Source organism: Ammodytes marinus (genome assembly GCF_949987685.1).
Source record: "Ammodytes marinus genome assembly, chromosome: 6".
Taxonomy (NCBI): Eukaryota; Metazoa; Chordata; class Actinopteri; order Uranoscopiformes; family Ammodytidae; genus Ammodytes; species Ammodytes marinus.
Window position 1 is genome coordinate 27,652,091 of NC_137235.1, and position 21,317 is coordinate 27,673,407.

Below are 21,317 nucleotides of genomic sequence, written 5' to 3' on the forward strand. Positions count from 1 at the left end.
GTGCCAGTATCCGACTGACAGAGGATCTTGAAGGGACGCCCCAGGACTGCCCTGCCAACCACAGAGATCTTTGGAATGGACACAGAAACTATAGAGAAAGAGAAAGAAAAGAAGACACTGAATCCCTATGGACAGCAAAATCAAGTTTACCACAAGGCCATGGTGCTTATGTTAGTGAAATATTAGCGCATATTCTGATATAAGATGTTCTGGAAGAAAAAACTAAATACTGGAGGTTTTTGGGCACCTGAAAAGTCCAATGTTCCCTCATACTTAAAGGCCTACTTCACCGGTTTGAATATGAAGGTGTATTGAATTCTGAGATCCTATGTAGTATAAATGTGCGATTTTTTTTTAAATCGGTTCATCCTAGCCTGAGAAAAGGCAGAAAGAGTGTTTTTTTTAACCCTCTTTCTCGTGACATCACAGAAAGAGAAATATAGGGTTAAAAAAAAACTTACTTTGTAAATATTACTGTGATGTCTTTTACTGTGACATCACAGTAATATTTACAAAGTACGTTTTTTTTAACCCTATATTTCTCTTTCTGTGATGTCACGAGAAAGAGAAATATAGGGTTAAAAAAACACTCTTTCTGCCTTTTCTCAGGCTAGGATGAACCGATTTTAATTTTTTTTGCACAATTATACTACATAGGATCTCAGAATTCAATACACCTTCATATTCAAACCGGTGAAGTAGGCCTTTAAGCTCTGTTTCTTTGGTCTCCACTAACTAAACATAGTTGGTTACGTTGAGAAGCTGGCTGACCCCTGTCACATTACACAGACATGTGATCCATCACTTATACATGAATACTTTAAGCCACTTTGACTTGAGATTTTTAAAAAAAACATGGAGGGTAACAATCCTATTTACATAAACAAAATCAATACTGCCCATGTCTGTATGCTCATCATAGCATTAGCACTGTGCCAACTGTGCAGGTAAACACAACACCACACATTCTAGTGAGGCAGAAGTGAGGCATTGAGTAAGTTTACCTTTAGGACGTACAGTCAGGGTTTTACTGTGTTTCTCGATGCCTTTGGCTTGGGCTACGCCGGTATAGTTGAATTCATACGGCAGGGCCTTGCCAAGAAATACTCCAGTGTCCCTGGGGGTCAGCGGCTCAAGGGTGTAAGTTATCTCTTCTCTTCTGATTCTTTCAGAGGCGTAGCTGTCACTTTTGCAGGTAAGTCTCATGTCTTCCCTTTGAAAGACTTCGTCTGGAGTCATGGTGAGAGTGGGGACTGAAAACAGCTCTGTGGATAGATTGAAAACACATTGTAAGCCTTCGTAAATGTTGACGCAAAATGTAATGTTTACACTTCTTTACACTCAATTTTAGTTATTGAACCAACACTATTCCTTATAGGTTTTTTTTCCAGCTATATATTTGACATATATCTGCTCCGACCTCTTCTTATATTTCGTCAATTTTGGGCCTCCATACAAATATAGTTAATGCCTACAATCATCAACATTTTATAAATGAAAAACTGCCAGGTTTATATACACACAATGGGCACACGCAGGTTATACTTTTTCTCTGTCCACTTACCAGTTACTGAAACGGCCTTCGTGGCGACTTTGACGATATTACCCATTCTCATGTCTAATCTGCACTCAAACTCCCCAGGGTCCTGTGCCAGTGCCACCATGGTGTGGTTGACTTTAGTGCTTCCACTGAGGAGCTTGTCCCCTTGGCTCAGGTAGAGGTGCATTGTTTCAGATGTGTGCACATTGTTTTCGATGGTACACCAGATGACCAGCTGGGGCCTGTTTCAGGTAGCTGGTTTTGAGGCAACCCAGAGTTTGTTCGCCCTGAGTTAGTGGAAACTCTGGGTTTCCCGTTTCAGGTAGCAGGTTCAGCGCGACCGAGAGTCAGTTACTGCGGCAACATATGCCGTGGCACTAACCTGCTCGGGAGGTGGTTAGACCTACCCTGAGTTTGTTTTCACTTTACGCTGCAGCTCCGACTGAAGAAGGAGTGTCACTGTCACACGCGTCCCTGTACAGTTTGAAGCAAAATCACTCCACAGAAATCTCCATCGGGATGTTTTTATCATTTCCTGATGATTTTACGTTTGACCGATCATTTATCTGATCAGTAGCCTTGTTCTCAGCCCTCGGTCCGTTCATATAGGCGGCCACCTTACACATCGTGACATGCTCTACATTCAGATTAATAAACCTATTTGTATTGTATGCTTTTTAACGTCTGTGCCACTGAACAGATTTATGTCAGGTGGATTCGTGTAACGCTGCGGCTGCACGCGATTGTTACTGTTCACTTGTGCGATCCTAAAGTCACAGACGAGCCCTTTTATATTCATATTATAGCCTAATATGAATATAAAAATTACATAAATAATTATATAATAATTTAAACTGTGATCACTTGAGGAAAATGGATCTGATAATAAATCAATCAGGCTCTTCAATGGAAACTGTCACCTTATGTGTCAGACGTTAATGTCTTTCACTCCCCATTTAAAAGAAGCGACAGTCTGTTTACTGCACAGTGGGCTATTAGCAGTGGTGTAGTGGTGCCTGGAGAAGTGGGTATACTCTAAGTTGTACTGCGCGCGCATCCGCTTTTGCCGGTCCTATATTTCCCATAATTGCGCTGCCTCACACAGCCACTCACGAGTAGTGGTCCAACACAGGCCTAATGCATGAATAGCCTATAAGATATAGAGAGCGTAGCTGGCAGAACGGCTATATGTTTAGCCTCCGTGTCCGCTCCATTTACAGCCATTAGTGCGAGTGGGGGGGGGGGGGGGGGGGGAGTTCACTGTCCTGACAGCTGACTGCCGCTACGGTCTGCCGGACCATCACTGTTTGCACAGTAGGCTAAATAGGGAGACTGAGGTGGGGACCCTGGACCTTCTAGGGGGGTCCGGGGGAATGCTCCCCCGGAAGAAAAAAATGCAACCTTTTAAAGTAAAATTCATCAATCTGGTGCACTTTGAGAAGAAAACTGCATGCAACCAGGCCCAGGGGCCCAAGGGCTCAGGGGGGCCCTAAGCCAGAGATACTGATAGTAACTTTACATGTCGCATTGTCAAAGAGCTCAGTCACTCATGTCAATAACAGCCTAGGGTCCAAAAAGGAATAGGAAATAAATCATCATGGCCCCTAGCAGGTGAAAAATAGAAAAGCAAGTGCAAAACAAAAGCATTATTAGCTATGTCTTATGGGCTTCATAAGGGGCCTCTAAGGCCCCCACACACATACAGGAATAAGCTTTATACGTGTAAATTATATACTGTTCATAAAAAGTAGCTTTCCATCCTGTATCTGTTGCAATGGGCCCCTCCATCATATAACATGGATCTGCAGACCAATCTACTGAAATGTTTTTACAGTTGCAGAGTAAAGAGTGCTGCCTGTTTAAGAAAAATAATATTCCTTCTGCAGCTCAAGATTTGATTTAAATCTAAATTTTCCTCTGAAAGTGCATCAGATTGATGCATTTTACTTTAAATCTCATAATCCGTCTATGAACCAACTGGTTTCCACAATCTTTTTTATTTTTGCGGGGAGCATGCACAAGCATTATTCATAGAAAAAAAAATGTGGGGGCCCCCCACAGGGTCTTGAAACGGGCCCCGAGATCGTTAAGACCGCCCCTGCACGCTTGCCGCCTTCTCTCTGCCCGCTCGCCTCTCTATTGAGAATGCATTAGTGGGCGAAACAAACGCCTCGGCCCGTGTGAAACGGCCTGAACTGCTGAACGAAGGAAATCAAATGAGGTTCTGGCATTTTCCCCAAAAAACGGGACAAATTGTGTCCCGGGAGAGATTTTTCTTTTCCCGGGACAGCTGGTGAAAAAAAGAGAACAATTTCGGGGAAAACGGGACGGGTGGCAACAAGTCCCGCAGTCGCGGCCGTTAGAAGTGGGTATACGCAATGTCGCCTGAAAAATAAGTGGGTATACGCCGTATACCTGCGTATACCCCCCACTACACCACTGGCTATTAGGCTACAGCTTCCCAAATACAGCGAATATAAAACACTGTCAGAAATGCTGTGCCGCGCCAGCTTTATTACTTTACTGCTGATATGCGTAACTTTTTAAAATGGACTAGGCCTATGTACTATATATTTTTTCTGAATTGCCGAGGAGATTAGATCAGAGTTATGTGACAATATACCCGTTAATTCTTCTCCATAGGCTACCATAAACTCATTCGTTAATATTTCTAACTCCAGTGGGAGGAGCGGAGAAGTTTTTTTTTCTTTTTTTGAGAAGTGGAGAAGTGGGAGGATCACGCATTTGTTTCTTCTGTTTCCATGGTGAATCATGTTATCAGCGATCCATTGACGATGGCTTTTATGCACACGCTCCACCCAGAGTGAACACGCTCAGAGTTGATTAACCCAACGCTGATCCACTGTTCTGAAACCGAAAACCCAGAGTTGCTTATCAACCCTGCGCTCTGAGTTAACCAACTCAGAGCGTATGATTAAACCCAGAGTATGTAAAACCAGCTACCTGAAACAGGCCCCTGGTCTCCTTCATAGATCTTGGATTGAGGGGACATCTCTAGAACTGGAGTGATGGAAAGCTCTAAGGAGAGAAATAAAATCAGTGAAGAAAAATCCCTCAGATTGGTCCAACGCTTTGAAAAATGACTGTAATCTTTAAAAAACGCCTCTTACCTTTGACCGAAACAGTGATTAGTTACTCCGATTACATTTGGAGTCAGCAATTCCGGGGAATGCTTGTTGTCAAAATCCCTAAAATCCTTTTTTTGTGAAAATCAGTGATATATATAATATCACCTCACCATTCGTTACATTCCGCTCCTGTGTGTGCCCTGAAAAAAATATCCTGTGTCAATACACGGCCTAGGCTCTGTAAGCAGACATGGTGCTACCTACGGTGGGCCCCCTTTGTTTACATACTCTTCGTTTACATTGTCGTTTACAGAGCATAGGATGTGTATAAATGCCTTCTTTTTTTTTGCAGCTCACAGTACGGACAGGTGGCGAATCGTGTGGAGATATTCACTGATTTTCACAATTAATTATTGAAACAAGCATTGACCAGAGTTCCTGACTCCACCTTTAGGACTTCACATTCAAAAACATCTCATCACTTGTTTTCTGCTTGAGGCTCTTTACACAGAGCAGTGTTGATAAGACAGCCGTTCCATAAAGAGAGATTTTCCCTCTAAAACTTTCCTCATCTATTAATCATCACAGAGCCTCTCAGATGTATCCCTGGGAGGGGCCCAACCCATAGGTTGGGAACTACTGAACTACAATACACCACAACCTAATGTCTACAAGGTCATTAAAACTAGCTCCACCTCGACCTGCTACACTAGAGGAAAGATACTTTTCCATCCATGCATCTGTATTAACAACTTTAGAATGACTTTACTGTACATACTAATTTAACTGCCTTTATCTCAAATTTTTTTTTTCAATTCTCTGAACCCCAAAATCTCAACTTCTAAAGCACTTACCTCAACTTCACCTTCTGTAACCATTTGTAGCACTATTCTGAAGGGTTTTACTGAAGGATATGTTCATATGTTGTTAATTGTCTGATTAATACATTTTGTTCATAAAAACATGCGGAAAATGCAGACCAGTACTTTGTGTTTTTTGATTTATAAAAAAAAAAAAAGCCTGTATCCAAAAGACGCTGGAACGTTGGATTTTACTATTGTAAAATTAAAATTAAGATATTAACTTTGGCTTAAACCAACATCTCGATTTACACAATAAATTAGATATTTATTCAAAAATTTCTGAAAAAAATATAATTCAAAAAAGAATAACTTTATTGTGAGTAATCAAGTTGCAGAGTTTCATGATGATATAAGTAAAACATATTTTCTTTCCCTATTCTACTGCAGTTTCGCGCCTTACAGGATCTTAGCAAAACCAAATATATTTTGTTCTCAATAACTCAATAAAAGCTTATATACCGTATAATAAAAAAACACTTGAAATGCCCATAACAAGGCCTTTTCTTTTCAACTTTTAAAAATTATGTATATTGTGGTAATATTATTACAGAATGATTAAGTAGATTTTTCTGATTTTCTTCAATCCTCGCTGTTTTTAAGTAAAATACTGGGCAGTTTACCTCTTAAGGACCCCAAAAACATGAACAACATCACACAGGTCCAATTGATAACTCATTCATCTAAGACCCAACATCAAATATAAGCAACCCAATCAGATGATGCCTCTATCTCTACCAATACTCATCCACACTGACTCATGCCTTCCATCCCTGACCCACTCCTAGTGACAGAGGCATGTGACACGGCTCTCCAACATGTTCCTAACGCCTACGACCACAGCTTTCCACCATAACACACACCAATGATCAGAGAACTTCGATAACAAACAGGACAGTTTCCATTGATTGACCTTGTCTTTTTTAGTGCCTGAAAACTAGTTTAAAAAAGTCCAACTCAGAGCCCAAATAACTCTAGAACAAGGTCCACAACAACATGCCAAGTAAAGCAATTATTCCTCCCTGAACACCGGGCCATTTTTCTCAAACTCCACCTTTTGCTGCAACCAATGAAGATTCTAGGATATTCAGTATGTAAAGAAAAATCAAATTCTGGTTAAAGGCGATTCGCTTGTTATCAAAATAACTTTTTTCAAAATGATCGAGTATCTCCTCACAATCCGCTATCAGTAGTGTGTGAAATGAAAAGAAATCTGGTGTTAATGCAAAGCGTAGGCTCTGTTAACTGGTATGTAAACAAAGGTCATGTTAACAAAGAGCCCCCCCCCCCCCCTCCATGGCTAGCAACATACCAGTTTACATAGCCTAGGCTCAGAATTTCACAAAAACTACAAGCATTATTCCAGAATGGCTGATTCCACCTTTTAAGTGTCTCTTAAACCTTTTATTTAGATCATACTTACATCGCTGTGCGTCCACCACTCTCCCTGGATGGAGCAAGAAAAAGAAAATAAATCAGCATGTTATAGACACAAATCTAATCAAGCACTTCCACAAAAATAAATCCAAATAGTTCCTACAAAAAGGCGATATAAAAGGCCTCCAGTCTTACAGCTGGACAGGAGTGTGAAGGTGAGCAGTAGCGGTAGTGGTGGTAGGAGGCCCATCCTGTCTGAGAGGGGACACACCGTGAAGGCTCCCAATGTGGCTGGCTGTCTTGGCGCTCACCAGGCTTGTGACTATAGTCTGGCTGTATAACGGCTGGTCTTTGGGGGGGACCAGATCTGATTGTGGTGGGCGTGGGGAGAGGGACACTAAGGTGGTGCTCTACCTCGGCCACTCACTGGTCAGCCAGGCAGAGGCGGTTATCATCCCCAGCAGCCTGTCCGTCGGCTTGGCTTAATTCGCAAAGGAAGTGAGTGTTGTTTCCTTAGGATGTTCGTGCCCGCCCGGCTCTTTTGCTGTTGTGGAATGTTCTCCTTTGCTCTCCTTCATGGAAGTGTGTATGTGTCAGCCCAACAATGGAAAATATTTTTTTTTACAGTGCAGGAAGTCTGGCTAACAGACACACGTCTGGAGTTTAGCAGTGAGAAGAAATGGTGTGAAAGATGCATGAGCAGCGTCGCATCCCCCTGCTCACCTACATGGTGGCTGTTGGTAAGACTTTTTTTTTAAATACATTATTAATCTTAAAAAAAGGGAAGTTAAGGATAATTGTTATCAATAGAAGTAGTAGAATATTTTATTTGATATCCTATGTTCTGTCTTGGAGGTTTCAACCCCCAGTTGAATGTATATAGAACATCAAGATCTGGCATAAAAAAGGCTTAAAATGCATCGGTGATTTATTTATTAATGATCTATTTGCTAGTTTTTCTCAATTGACAAAACATTTTGGTATCGAAAAGACTAATTTTTTCCGATTTCTGCAAATCAGGCATTTTACGCAGAAGTTAATTCCCCAATTCCCTTATAAACCGCCAGCCAATCATGTCGATTTGTTTCTTTCTGTAAACCCCACATTAAAAGGCTAAATTTCTGTGTTTTTCAACCTTATTTCAAAGTTGCATAGCCCCTCTTTAGCAGCTATAAGAACCCTGTGGGAGCAGGACCTAGGTTCTGCCTTCACAGATCACATGTGGGATTCAGTCCTGGATCGGATACACTCTACCTCCATGTGCGCCTGACATGCTCTTGTGCAATTTAAAGCAGTACATCGTATCCACATATCTAAAACTAAATTAGCTCGTATGTTCCCCGATGTAGACCCGACCTGTGATAGTTGTAAGAGCGCACCGGCATCACTTTTTCACATGTACTGGTTGTGTCCCACCTTGACTGAGTTCTGGACATCAGTTTTTCAAACAATTTCTGAATGACTTCAGCATCAAATTGAGACGAACCCTTTCATTGCAATTTTTGGCATTGCTCCAAATCCGGGCTTGCCTAAAGTGAAGCTGAAGGTACTGGCCTTCACCTCTTTACTTGCTCGTAGGGTTATCTTACTCAAGTGGAAAGATCCTGCTCCTCCTTCCCACTCACATTGGATTAGAGACATTATGTCATGTATGAATTTAGAGAAAATACGTTATACTACCCAGGGATCCAAGAATACATTTAACAGAATTTGGCGCCCCTTCCTAAATTATTTAAAAAAACCAACAACAACAATAGAAGAGTAGCTACCTCCCCCCTCTTTTATTTGATTTAATTTTATTTCTTTATGTGTGTTTTTTTTGTTTTTTTTTCATATCGATTGTTTATTTTTGTTTCTTGTAGCGTGTATTTCGTTTATGTAATTTTTTTAACATTGTGTATTGTTTTTTTTTTTTGTGCTGATTTTTTTGATGCAGGATTGTTTGTAGTTGGGTGTGGGGGTGGGATATGGGCGGGGTGTGTTCGGGGGAAGAAAAATTGTTGTACTGTATTTGCTTTGCAAATCTTTTGATGAATAAAAAAACCTTTGAAAGAATGTATATTGAACCTGCTGTAAAAGCTCAAGTGTTCCATCCATGCTGGAAAACAATTTGAATCATTGACACAGTTTCATGTTAAGACTTTTACACAGTGAACATCAGAGAGTCAGAGATTTCAGTGAAACTATTTTTTACAGAAAATATTGTGCCGATAGAAACTGAAAGGTCTGTAAAGCGGTCATTTATTTGTAATGCAACACATTGCTTAAGAGCTCTTCAAATTCAGTAAATGTTTACATTTATTTGAGCATGCAGCAAAAGCTTCCATCTGCCTCGATGCTAACGATGCTTAACAACTTAGCATTAACAGTTACTTAATGTTAAATAAACATAACTTAGCATCAACAAACCATTAATAGCACTAACTAATCATTAAATAACAGTTAATTAGTGTACCCTTATTGTAAAGTGTTACCAAAAAATCCGAGGTAGATACAGCCTGTCAGACAGCTAGTGATAAAAGAGAAATTATTTTTGTGATTCAGTCATTCATTTGTTTTATTAAAGAGCTGAACACTGGGGCTGCTACGAGTAAGGAAAGGATCTACACACATGCACGAAAGTATTGAAAGATGTCAGAGCAAAGGGGCTGCCTCGTAGGATGGCATCCCAAGCTAATATGGGGGTTCAGTGCGTTGCTCAAGGGCACCTCTGTCTACTGCCTCCGTCCTACTGCAGCCAGCTCACGGCTTTACAAATAAAATTAACGTGATATAAAATTGTCATTGTGTGTGATGATGATATGGTAGTTAAGATGAAGATTTTTGTAGAGTGTCCTGTATGCGTTTGGAGGAAACCGCCAACCGATGTAGTCGGGGGGCCAAAGTCTCAAAAATGGGTTGGACCTGACATGGTCTGATATATTTTTATTTGTGTTTTTTCTGTTAACTTTGATCCTAACACACAATAATTGGAGGGTCTGCTCTGCCGGAAATATCGCGAAAAAAAATTGTGGCTATTTTAGTGTATGTATCCGTAATCTTTTGATAGAAATATTGGGAAAATATAAAATGTCCTCAAATCCTTAGTGGGTTGGGTAAGCTGTCAATAAATGCATTCCAGGTGTAAAGAACACATGTGGTGACAAAATACTGTGAAAAACTCATTCCTACATGATTTTGGCTCAATTTAATGCAAAGAAATTAGACGTTTTCTCACTTTTTTCCAATATTTTCATCTTTACTTCATTGGCAATAAACTATTCCCTCAAATTATGACATCAGTCAATATGCCATTCTCTTCCCTAATCAGTATACTCATTCCACAAAAAGAAATTATAAAAATCCAACCAAAATCAATGGATCTGTGATGATTTTACTACGAGTTGGCAATCAACAGGCTCAGAACCTCAATAGAATTTTTAGTCCAGCAGATAGGTGCAATATATGAAGGAATTGTGCTTTTGATGATACAAACATGATATTTGGCACAATGTTAGAGCATGCCCTAAGGAAGATTTTTGGCTATAGGGCCATCGCCAATTTTTCCTATGGTTGCCATGGTGGCCATTTTCTAAAATGGCCGCCATTGGCTGTTATAGTATAGGCAGCTTCGGTTCTAGAGCACCTAGGATCTTGATTATGGTGTCTAATCCTACATTTTCAAGGATGAAAAAGGCAATGGTTCTATTTAAAACATACTAGAAAGTACCCAACTTCATATATCTGGCATTCAGGGAACAAAATGATGGTAAAACCTTCAAATATTAGCGGCGTATTTTCATGAATTACATAATTAGTTCATGAGTTGTGTGCTGACCTTATACGCTTACAAGTAAATATCTATTTCAAAGCCTGACCAATACATCGGTTTACCCTGTTTGAGTGGTGAAATTGCTATTTTATCCGTGTAACCCACTCTGAGTAAGTCAACATTGCTCTAGGTTCCGAAGGAGCTAAGTGATATAAACAGTTACCACAAGGAAAGTACCAGGCAAGGTGAGTTGCAAGCAGTAACTTTTACTCACATAAAGTTGTAGTTAACACCCAAAACACATATGCATTGCATATACATCATTTGAACATACAAATTTGGCCTAATTCTACTTGTACAAGAATGAGGAATGCTAATCACAATAAAACCATCAACACATATATAATTATTTCTGAAAACACAGTCCACCACAGTGGCAAAGGGCAGTGCACTGTAGTACTGCCTTGAAACATTTGCAATGTCAACTGCACCCCTATTTGCATCCACAGCAGAGGAGTTCGCGACAGGCCTGGGTCGCTTCTGGAAGTATTGTCCAGTGAACTTCCTATCCACCTGTGGCTTTCCACTTCCACCCCCATTCACCTGGTGATGGGAGTTCAGGGGCTGCAACCATCATCTGTTTCAAGCATTGACTAGCTTGGTAGGTAGCCCACTTTGTATGCTGAATCAGTGCTGCTAGTGTTGGGGGGAGTCCCTCAATTGATGTACCTTTCTGGGTGAAGAGCTGCTTCATGCCTGATTGACAGATCCCTGGCTGCTGGTGCGGTCATATAGCAATACAACAAATCGCTCCAGAGGCTCCACCCAGTTGTCTATTGAGTCAGGTGTGGCAGCCAAGGCACAGAAGGTTTTTGTGATCTTCAAAGATCCTCCATGTATCCCACACAGTTTTTTTTTACCCCTGCCACCAAAAGATGACACTGTGTCACATTCATTAAAGGCATGGAACACTGGCAAGGCGATACATCGTTCTGGACCTAGTGCTCTAGTCTTGCCATCTCGTGAGCTGCTAAATGCCGAAAACTCTTTCCAGCTCCAAAGGCAACCCACAGCTCATTGATGTTGAGAGAGTGGGCTGCAGTCACTGCCAGTACTAACACATCTGTGTCAACTGTGCATATTGATACACTGTTATACCCTTACTTTACAGCATCTCCAAGGTGCAGTAGGATGCGGGTATCAGCCTCCTCATGTATGCATGGTGCAAGACCTTCTACATCTCGAGGCCGAGTGCAGAGGATCTCAGCATGATGGTCGCTAATCACTTGTTTTTCAGTGTTGAGGGCTGTTAGGCTTGATGCGAGGAAGGAGAACAGTTCAGCCTTGTTGTCGTCAATGCGCAAAAACTCTGGCCAGTTTCCAGGAATGGCACTTTACGGCTCAACTCTCCTACAAACTCCCCTTCCTCTCTTGCTGTGTGTTTCGGCCTTTAGACTGTCAGGGAAATATTGATTCCACACAACATCCACTCTGCTGACATGCTCCAGCTTAGACAGGATGTATGGTGAGAACACCTTCTGTGCATATTCAGAAAACGTTTTGGCAGCACCAAGTCGTAGCATGTTCATGAGAGCAGCCCCATCAAGTATGTTGACCTGTACTATGGGGTTGGATTCATTCTTTTGTGTTGGAATCAGGTTCTCCAAACAGCCCACCAAGTCTGACTTGGTTCCAGTTCTTAGCTTGCCCATTTGTGACAATGCCGGTGGACACGCCTGGATTTCGCGCTCAAAAAACTCATCCAGACTTCCATCACGTATCTGGGATACAATATAGAGCCTAGAGAACACGGAGCAGTCACTCTTCAGGGATGAGAGCTGTTGTTGGGTCCTGGACATCTCTCGGACTGGAGGCCGGCTGAATAAAGGGAGCTTGTTCCTTTTGATGGGATCTTTGATTCGCTTTGTCTGGTTGACCAGGCGTTCACTGATATAGGTGTCTTACTGGTCCCGTCCAAGTTTCTCAACCTGGTTGACAGTGTAAATGATGGCTACATCCGCAACGTCCCTAGTATCCAGTACAAGAAGATCTACATTGCTCTTTTCACAGAATGGATTGCCCTTCTTTAGTGCTAATTAGGGCTTTAACTTATCTTGCAAACGCCAATTGTGCATGTTTGGTCTGCTCGTGGTGCCGGGTGTCATTCTCCCTTCTCTTCTCAGTGGATAACTCAAACTCTCCAACCACACTTGCCATCTCGGGGCCAGACACCATCAAGCGTCGCAGAGCTGCAGGGTTCTCTGTAAGTCCCACAACACCACCGTCACCTTTCACAGAAGCATTATTCAGCTCATAGGCCTGGTCAATGGCAATAGCTGAAAAGCAGCGTGTTGTTCTCTTCACAACAAAGTTTCCTTTCAGAAACAGCTCATGGACATCAGGATGTGTATCCTTCAGTGAAATCATGTTGTGCAAGTCGACTGGTATCCATCTGGCATAGTGGGTGTGTCCCAAAGCAAAGAACCAAGGCACGATCTTGGTCAGGGCATCTGTGTAGAGTGGGAATTTGGACTCTTATTGATCGCACATATCATCATTAATTCTATTAATTAATTAATTCTATTTCCAGCTGCAGGAAAATGGACTAGAAGTGGAACTGGGGACATGACAAAGCTCTTCACTACACCAGTCTTCCAAGGACATAGGATTATTTCCCTCCTCCAGGTCATTTATGTACTCGGTGAAAGCCCTCTGTAGGAGAGGATATAGGCTGCTGGCTGTGACCTGATGAGCATGGCGGGTGTGTGTCATGTGACAGGCTTTCAGAAAGAAATCTGCTGTCCCTGTTGTAGCAACTCCAGCTTGCACAAGGGCTCCAGTACTTTGAGTGCTGCCATCTCAATGTGGAACCCACCAAACATCACAATGAGTTGAAGGCCAAGTCCACTGGATTTGTTTTGCCACAGGTATTATAGACAGAGTGAGATCCACTGTGAAGATCCCTCTCCATTGATGGCGATTGGCGAGCCTCCCAGTGTGATCCTTCCAGGGCGAGGAACCGACTCATGAAATACTCCACATGTGGTAGGGCCGTACCAGTCGCCAGGATATACACATCCATTGGACTGCTACACACATCCTTTCCAAGAACTGTCACAGGACCAGTTACAGACAGTTTAACAGAGAACCACTGACAGTGGATTGATCATCCGGAAGTGAATACAGAACAGACTAAGGGTGTATTCACACATGGAAAGTCCGTTAGTTCACTTGCTTTGGTCCAGACCAAATAGAGTTTAGATTTTTTTTGTTTGGTGTGGTCCACTTTCATATTGCCCCTTTTGCAAGTGAACCAGCATTACGAAGCAAAACCACACGTGATCTGAGGTCATTCATTCATTGGACAGACATTCTGGTGTGGAGAGAAGCAGGAAGAACGAAGTAAAAACTGCGAAATATATCATTGATATATAATACGGGGTTAAAAATAATAAAAAGGCCTACATCTAGCCTATAAATAAAGAAGAAAATCTAATTATTGTTGTTTCATATGGTTATAATATGTAGCCCTATGTCAATGCCACGTTATGTGGCTTGTAGCCTACGATGTGAAACATAATGTATAGCCTACTGTATTTTTGCTGTTGGACGCGCGGCTCGAGAGAAGAATAGGCTCAAGCTGACACTCAAGCAGTGTATCAGCTGGGTGTCAGTTCGGCGCAGTTCAGTTCCAAACTGACACAGGGACAGTATTGACGGTCACGTTGGGAAGAAAAATAAAAACACACACTTCATGCAAAGCGCAGCGTGAACCTGTTGGCACTGTGCGGGAGACGCTCCCCTCTCCTTCATCTGATCGCTGAACATATCAGCATGTGTACGCGTCATTATCAACTGTAATAAATTCGCTCGGGGCTCCCGGTCAAACCACAACTAATCTTCCTAACAACAGCGACAACAACACTTTCCCATAATGTGAAGCTGATGGCGATTAAAGAAAAAAAAGAAAAATCAAGAGAAATCAAAGGCGCAGTACTTCCTGCAATTGGGTCGGATCGAGTCCGGCCGAATTGACACCACAAACGAACTGCAGCAGAGTTCGTTTTGAAGCGCATCGAGACCACCTCTTCAGCTGGGTCTCGGTCCGCTTGTTTGGTCCGCCCCCGAGTGCGATTGCTGTATTCACACCTGCCTGAAAGATGCGCACCGAAGGCAGAAGTGCACCTGAGTTCGTTTCAACCGAACTAAACACGGCATGTGTGAATACACCCTAAAAGGACTATTGACAACACTAATTTATTTTAAATGCCCAATGTTTTTATTTTCCAATGATGCATATGCATATGTGTTTTGGGTGTTACTTGTTGTAGTGATATGCGTAGGAACCTGTAAGGAGGTTGGGGAAGGTTTAGGGGTGAACACCTGTAACGTGAACAAGCATGTAATAAAGTACCCAAGACTAGACCAGCCACACGAGTGTCTCCGTCTATAAAACCTGCACAGTATATCATTGATCCTGTTACATGGTGTCAGAAGTGCTGAATCCCGTCACAAGCGACGTCGGAGTTCCTGAAAGATGGTTTTGGAAAATAAAAACGGACTTCTGTGCAGTGTAAATGCCGTCGGGGATAAGCTAGGCTAAGCTAGCAGTTAGAAACTAGCAGAGCGGAGAGCCAGCGAGACGGTGAGAGACAGCGTCGTGCGAGCCTGCAAACGGAAACATGGAGTCCCTGTTCTCAATAAGCCCACCGGATAACTTTGACTTCTCGGACTTCGGTAATTGGCCCAACTGGATTCGGCGTTTTGAACGGTTCCGGATCGCGGCAGGACTGAATGAAAAGGACGAAGAATATCAAGTTAATTCACTGGTTTACACCATGGGTGAGAAAGCAGATGACATTTTGTGCACGCTGGGTTTAAGTGGAGCAGACCAGAAGAAATACATCGTGGTAAGAAATGCTTTTGAAAAATACTTCATTTGCAAACACAATGTAATATACGAACGGGCTCAGTTTAACAAACGATGCCAAGAGCCGGGGGAAACGGCCGAATCCTTCATCTCTGCAGTTTATAAACTAGCAGAACACTGTCAATATGGCACGCTACAGGAAGAAATGATTCGGGACAGATTAGTGGTAGGCTTGAGACACAATGGACTGTCAGAGAAGCTGCAGATGGACAGTGAACTAACACTGGCAAAAACTGTCCTAAAAATCAGACAACATGAAGAAATAAAAAAACAGCAACCAACGGTACGTGATACAACTAACAATGACCAGAGAGAAGCAAACGTTGACATGGTGAAATTCAAATCAAAGTTTCACAGACAAAGTCAGACAGGAAAAAGCACATACAGCAAGACTCAAAAGGAGTTTCAAAAAGGAGAGAAGAGCTGTGGCCGGTGTGTTAAAACACCTACACATTCCCTCAATAACTGTGCTGCACGGGAGGCAGAGTGCAGAAAATGCCATAAGAAAGGCCATTATGCAGTTGTATGCAGATCAGGCAGAGTGGATGCAATTCATGAGCCAGATGTGGAAGCTGTTTTCCTGGGAGCAGTGTCGGCAGGTGAGCAGCAATCATGGAAAAAGACGCTGATGTTAAATGGGCAACAAACCACCTTTAAGCTGGACACTGGTGCGGAAGTGACAGCCATTTCACCTACAGTTTACTCAGAAAAACAGCATGGCATACTAACAAGAGCGGCGATGCCACTATGTGGACCTAGCAACAACCCACTTAAAGTGAGAGGTCAGTTTAATGGCACAATAACATTCAAAGACCGGACCACAACTCAACCTGTTTATGTAATAGACAGGTTGGCCACACCTCTGCTTGGCCTTCCAGCAATCAAAGCACTGCAGTTACTGCGACCAGTTGACTGCGTTCAGGAGCTGTCAGCAGACTTCAAGAGCCAGTACCCCAACGTTTTTACAGGCTTGGGACGCCTGCAAGGGGAGTACAAAATTAAGCTGAAGGAGGACGCCAAGCCTTATGCTTTGTCACTGCCACGTCGGGTACCACTACCGTTGGTGGACAAAGTTAAAAAGGAACTCCAAAGAATGGAGAAAATGGGAGTAATTGCACCCATCAACGAGCCCACAGACTGGTGCGCAGGGATGGTGATGGCACCAAAGCCCAACGAAAAAATCAGAATCTGTGTTGATCTAACCCACCTAAATGAGTACATCTGCCGTGAGAGACTCATCCTGCCTGCTGTTGATGAAACCTTGGCGAAGCTTTCAGGTGCAACAGTGTTCACAAAACTCGATGCTACTGCAGGATTCTGGCAGGTGCCCCTGCACCCAGACTCAGCTGCGCTGACCACATTCATCACACCTTTTGGAAGATACTGTTTCCACAGATTGCCATTTGGAATCTCATCGGCACCGGAGCACTTCCAAAAGCGGCTGACACAGATGCTAGCAGGACTGGAAGGGACCGTCTGTCATGCAGATGACATTCTTGTCTTTGGGACGTCTCGAGAACAACACGACCACAGGCTGCACCAAGTGTTGAGGCGACTCCAAAAGGAGGGGTTGACACTCAACAACGACAAATGCAAGTTTGCTGTGGATCGGGTCACTTTCCTGGGTCACGTCATCAGCGCACAGAGCATTGAAGCAGACCCAGGTAAAATCAAGGCAATTACGGAAATGCCCACACCTAAAGATGTTGCTGACGTCAGGAGATTTTTGGGCATGGTTAACTATGTGGGGAAGTTTTCACCACGTATCGCTGAGCTCACACAGCCAATAAGAGACCTGCTGAAGGCAGACAATGACTGGGCCTGGGGGAGCGTGCAGCAGCGGGCATTCGAGGAGCTGCGTCGAGAACTGAGCTCACCCGCTGTCCTGGCACAGTACTGCCCGAACAGAGACACAAAAGTTGCAGCAGATGCATCCTCATTTGGGCTCGGAGGGGTTCTGTCTCAGAAGCAACCGGAAGGGGACTGGCGTCCAGTTGCCTTCATCTCACGCAGCATGACAGAGGCAGAGCGGAGATACGCCCAGATTGAAAAAGAGGCGCTGGCGTTGACATGGGCGTGTGAGCGCTTTCAGTCTTATCTAGTGGGGATGGACTTTCTCATACAGACGGACCACAAACCCCTCATCTCTCTACTGAGCAGCAGAGGCCTTGATGATTTGCCCCCACGCGTTCTGAGATTCAGACTGCGACTACTCCGCTTCACATACAGAATTGAACACGTGCTGGGGAAAAATCTTGTCACAGCAGACGCACTTTCCAGGGCTTCAATCCAAACCGCGCCTACGGAGGAGGAAAAGCAGCTGGAGACAGATGTCAGGTTGTACATCAACCACATAGTGGAACACTTACCTGCATCAGAGGGGAGACTGGTTCAGATCAGAGCCACACAAGACACAGATGATGTCTGCAAAAGACTCAAAAATATGGTGCAGACAGGATGGCCAAACAGAAAGGCTCTCCCACCAGAACTTCAACAGTACTGGCAGTATCGCCAGGATCTGCTTGTAGCAGAAGGACTGCTAATGAAGGGCGAAAGACTCGTCATCCCAGTTACTATGCAAGAGGAGATGCTTGACAAAATTCATGAAGGTCACCAGGGCATGACAAAATGCATCGCAAGAGCACAGCAGTCTGTATGGTGGCCAGGTCTGACAAAACACATAAAGCAGAAAGTGGAAAACTGTGTGATCTGTGCAAAAGAAGTTCACAACGCACCAGAACCACTGCTGACGACGCCATTACCTGCTAGACCATGGCAGCGCGTTGCAGCAGATCTTTTTCAGTGGAAGAGCGCAATGTACCTTGTGGTAATTGACTATTTCTCACGCTACATTGAAGTAGCCAACCTCACCTCCACCACCACAGGCCATGTAAAGGAGAAGTTGAAGGCCATATTCGCACGCCATGGAGTCCCGGAGACTGTCGTCACAGACAACGGGCCCCAATTCTCAGCAACTGAGTTCACGGACTTCGCCAAAGAATATGACTTCAGCCATGTGACCAGCAGCCCCCGTTATCCGCAGAGCAACGGGGAAGCTGAAAGAGCTGTGCGGACGGTGAAATCTCTCCTGGGGAAGGGAGAGGATCCACACAAGGCCCTCATGGCTTACAGGGCTACCCCATTGTCACATGGATCATCCCCAGCACAGCTGTTGATGGGTCGGCATATCAGAACACCTTTGCCTATCAGCCAGGACAAACTACAGCCTAAGTGGCCTGACCTCCAGGCTTTCAAAAAGAAGGATCAAGACATGAAGGAGAAACAAGCCTTTTGGTTCAATAAAAGACACTGTACAAAAGAAAGACAAGACCTCAGACCAGGACAAAGAGTCTGGGTGAAAAACACAAGCCAGTCTGGAACTGTCAGTGGCCCAGCTCCAACACCAAGATCTTACAACGTTGACCTACCCTCTGGAAGTCTACGAAGAAACAGACTCCACATCAGGGTCGTTCCAGAGACTCCTACCGTGACAAGATCAGGGCGGGTCATAAGAAACCCAACTAGAATGGACTTGTAATCACCAGTCGTATACAGTTAGAGAGCGTGGTTACACAGGGCAGAATAATCCCTGCACGGCTCCGGGGTATCAGGTAGTCCACCCTGACCCCTAGACAGAATGATTATAATTATATGTTCTGTGTTCTGGGTTTTGGTTAAAAGATATAACACGTCACACAAGTGGGTTTGTCTCAGGTTTATAGTGTCGAAGATAAATTAAATGTTATACCGGAGAGTATGTTTATTGTTAATGAAGAGTATGTTTATTGTTAATTATTAATACTCAAAGAAAACAAAAGAAATACTGGTACTTCACTAAAAGGGGGAGATGTAGTGATATGCGTAGGAACCTGTAAGGAGGTTGGGGAAGGTTTAGGGGTGAACACCTGTAACGTGAACAAGCATGTAATAAAGTACCCAAGACTAGACCAGCCACACGAGTGTCTCCGTCTATAAAACCTGCACAGTATATCATTGATCCTGTTACACTTGTAAGCATATAAGGTCAGCACACAACTCGTGAACTAATTATGTAATTCATTAAAATACGCATTACACCGCTAATATTTGAAGGTTTTACCATCATTTTGTTCCCTGAATGCCAGATATATGAAGTTGGGTACTTTCTAGCATGTTTTAAATAGGGCTGGCCCGAATTATTCGAATATTCGAATACTCGTTCGGAAAATTAGTATTCGGAGCTTAAATTAGTATTCGGAGCTTCGTTTTTTTTTTTTTTTTTTTTTTTTTTCAAATTTTTTTTTTGCAAGAAGCTAGTACTGCAATATAATGTCATCAAATAATTTTATATTTGGATATAAAAGTTAGAAATATTGTAGTAGTAGTAGTAGTAGTAGTAGTAGTATTGCTCATTTAGGAGGATATTACATCACTAAGTGTCATAGCGCATCCATTACTTCACCTCCGAGCGCGTAAATCTTCAACAAAATATGCAGATACTGTCAAAATCGGTTCCAGGGAGTATATAGGGATTATTAACGTTTTTAAAAAAAAAAATTAAAAAAAAAATGTTTTAATATTTTTCTTTTTTTTTTTTAATGTTGTTTTTGATAGTGTGTTTTTCTGGAACGAATATTCGAATATTCGCTCGGAAAAACCAACGAATATTCGAAGCCTGAAAAATGGTATTCGGGCCAGCCCTAGTTTTAAATAGAACCACTGCCTTTTTCATCCTTGAAAATGTAGGATTAGACACCATAATCAAGATCCTAGGTGCTCTAGAACCCAAGCTACATATACTATAACAGCCAATGGCGGCCATTTTTTAAAATGGCCACCATGGCAACCATAGGAAAAATTGGCAATGGCCCTATAGCCAAAAAACTTCCTTAGGACATGCTCTAACATTGTGCAAAATCTCATGTTTGTATAGAAAAAAGCAAAATTCCTTCATATATTGCACCTATCTGCTGGACTAAAAATTATATTGAGGTTCTGAGCCTGTTGATTGCCAACTCGAAGTAAAATCATCACAGATCCATTGATATTGGTTGGATTTTTATAATTTATTTTTGTGGAATGAGTATACTGATTAGGGAAGAGAATGGCATATTGACTGATGTCATAACTTGAGGGAATAGTTTATTGCCAATGAAGTAAAGATGAAAATATTGGAAAAAAGTGAGAAAACGCCTAATTTCTTTGCATTAAATTGAGCCAAAATCATGTAAGAATGTGTTTTAAAAGTAATTATTTCATAATATTTTGTCACCACATATGTTTTTTACACCTGGAATGCATTTATTGACAGCTTACCCAACCCACTAAGGATTTGAGGAATTTTTTTATTTTCCCAATATTTCTATCAAAAAATGACGGATACATACACTAAAATAGCCACAATTTTTTTTCGCGATATTTCCGGCAGAGCAGACCCTCCAAAGTTAACAGAAAAAACACAAATAAAAAGTATATCAGACCATGTCAGGTCCAACCCATTTTAAAGAGCTTTTGAGACTTTGGCCCCCTGACTAATGTGGCAGGAAACAACACCGATGAGAGACCTGACAGTATCAGTAATGCAGCATATAGCTCTCTGTGGGATTCTCACTTTACACTTTTTAACATAACACATAGTCACCTGAACTACTGCTGCTCATGCAAAAAAAATAATATGGCAAATCTTTAAGCAGTTCTTGAAGTGAACTTCAATAGGTGACAGTTTTGAGTGTTAGTTGAGATTTTTTATTCCAGTTTTTTCTGCCTTAATTTTCAAATGGAACTGATACGA

At 42.5% G+C, this 21,317-nt stretch overlaps 1 protein-coding gene and 1 long non-coding RNA gene across 2 annotated transcripts in view; one reads left to right on the forward strand and one right to left on the reverse strand.

Annotated features, from left to right (window-relative positions):
• Nucleotides 1-4,122: 4,122 nt before the first annotated feature.
• On the reverse strand, nucleotides 4,123-7,162 carry LOC307252107. Its single transcript, XR_013844920.1, has 3 exons — nucleotides 7,062-7,162; nucleotides 6,913-6,936; nucleotides 4,123-4,579 (listed from the first exon to the last, which is right to left on the reverse strand). It is a non-coding gene; the product is annotated as an uncharacterized lncRNA (long non-coding RNA).
• A 396-nt stretch (nucleotides 7,163-7,558) lies between these two features.
• Nucleotides 7,559-21,317, forward strand: part of LOC307251516 (integrin alpha-L-like) — a 44,769-nt gene continuing 31,010 nt past the window's right edge. The window contains exon 1 of the mRNA XM_080028884.1: nucleotides 7,559-7,606. Coding sequence (XP_079885010.1) covers nucleotides 7,594-7,606 — 13 coding nt within the window. The 5' untranslated portion in view covers nucleotides 7,559-7,593. The remainder of the gene's footprint in view (nucleotides 7,607-21,317) is intronic.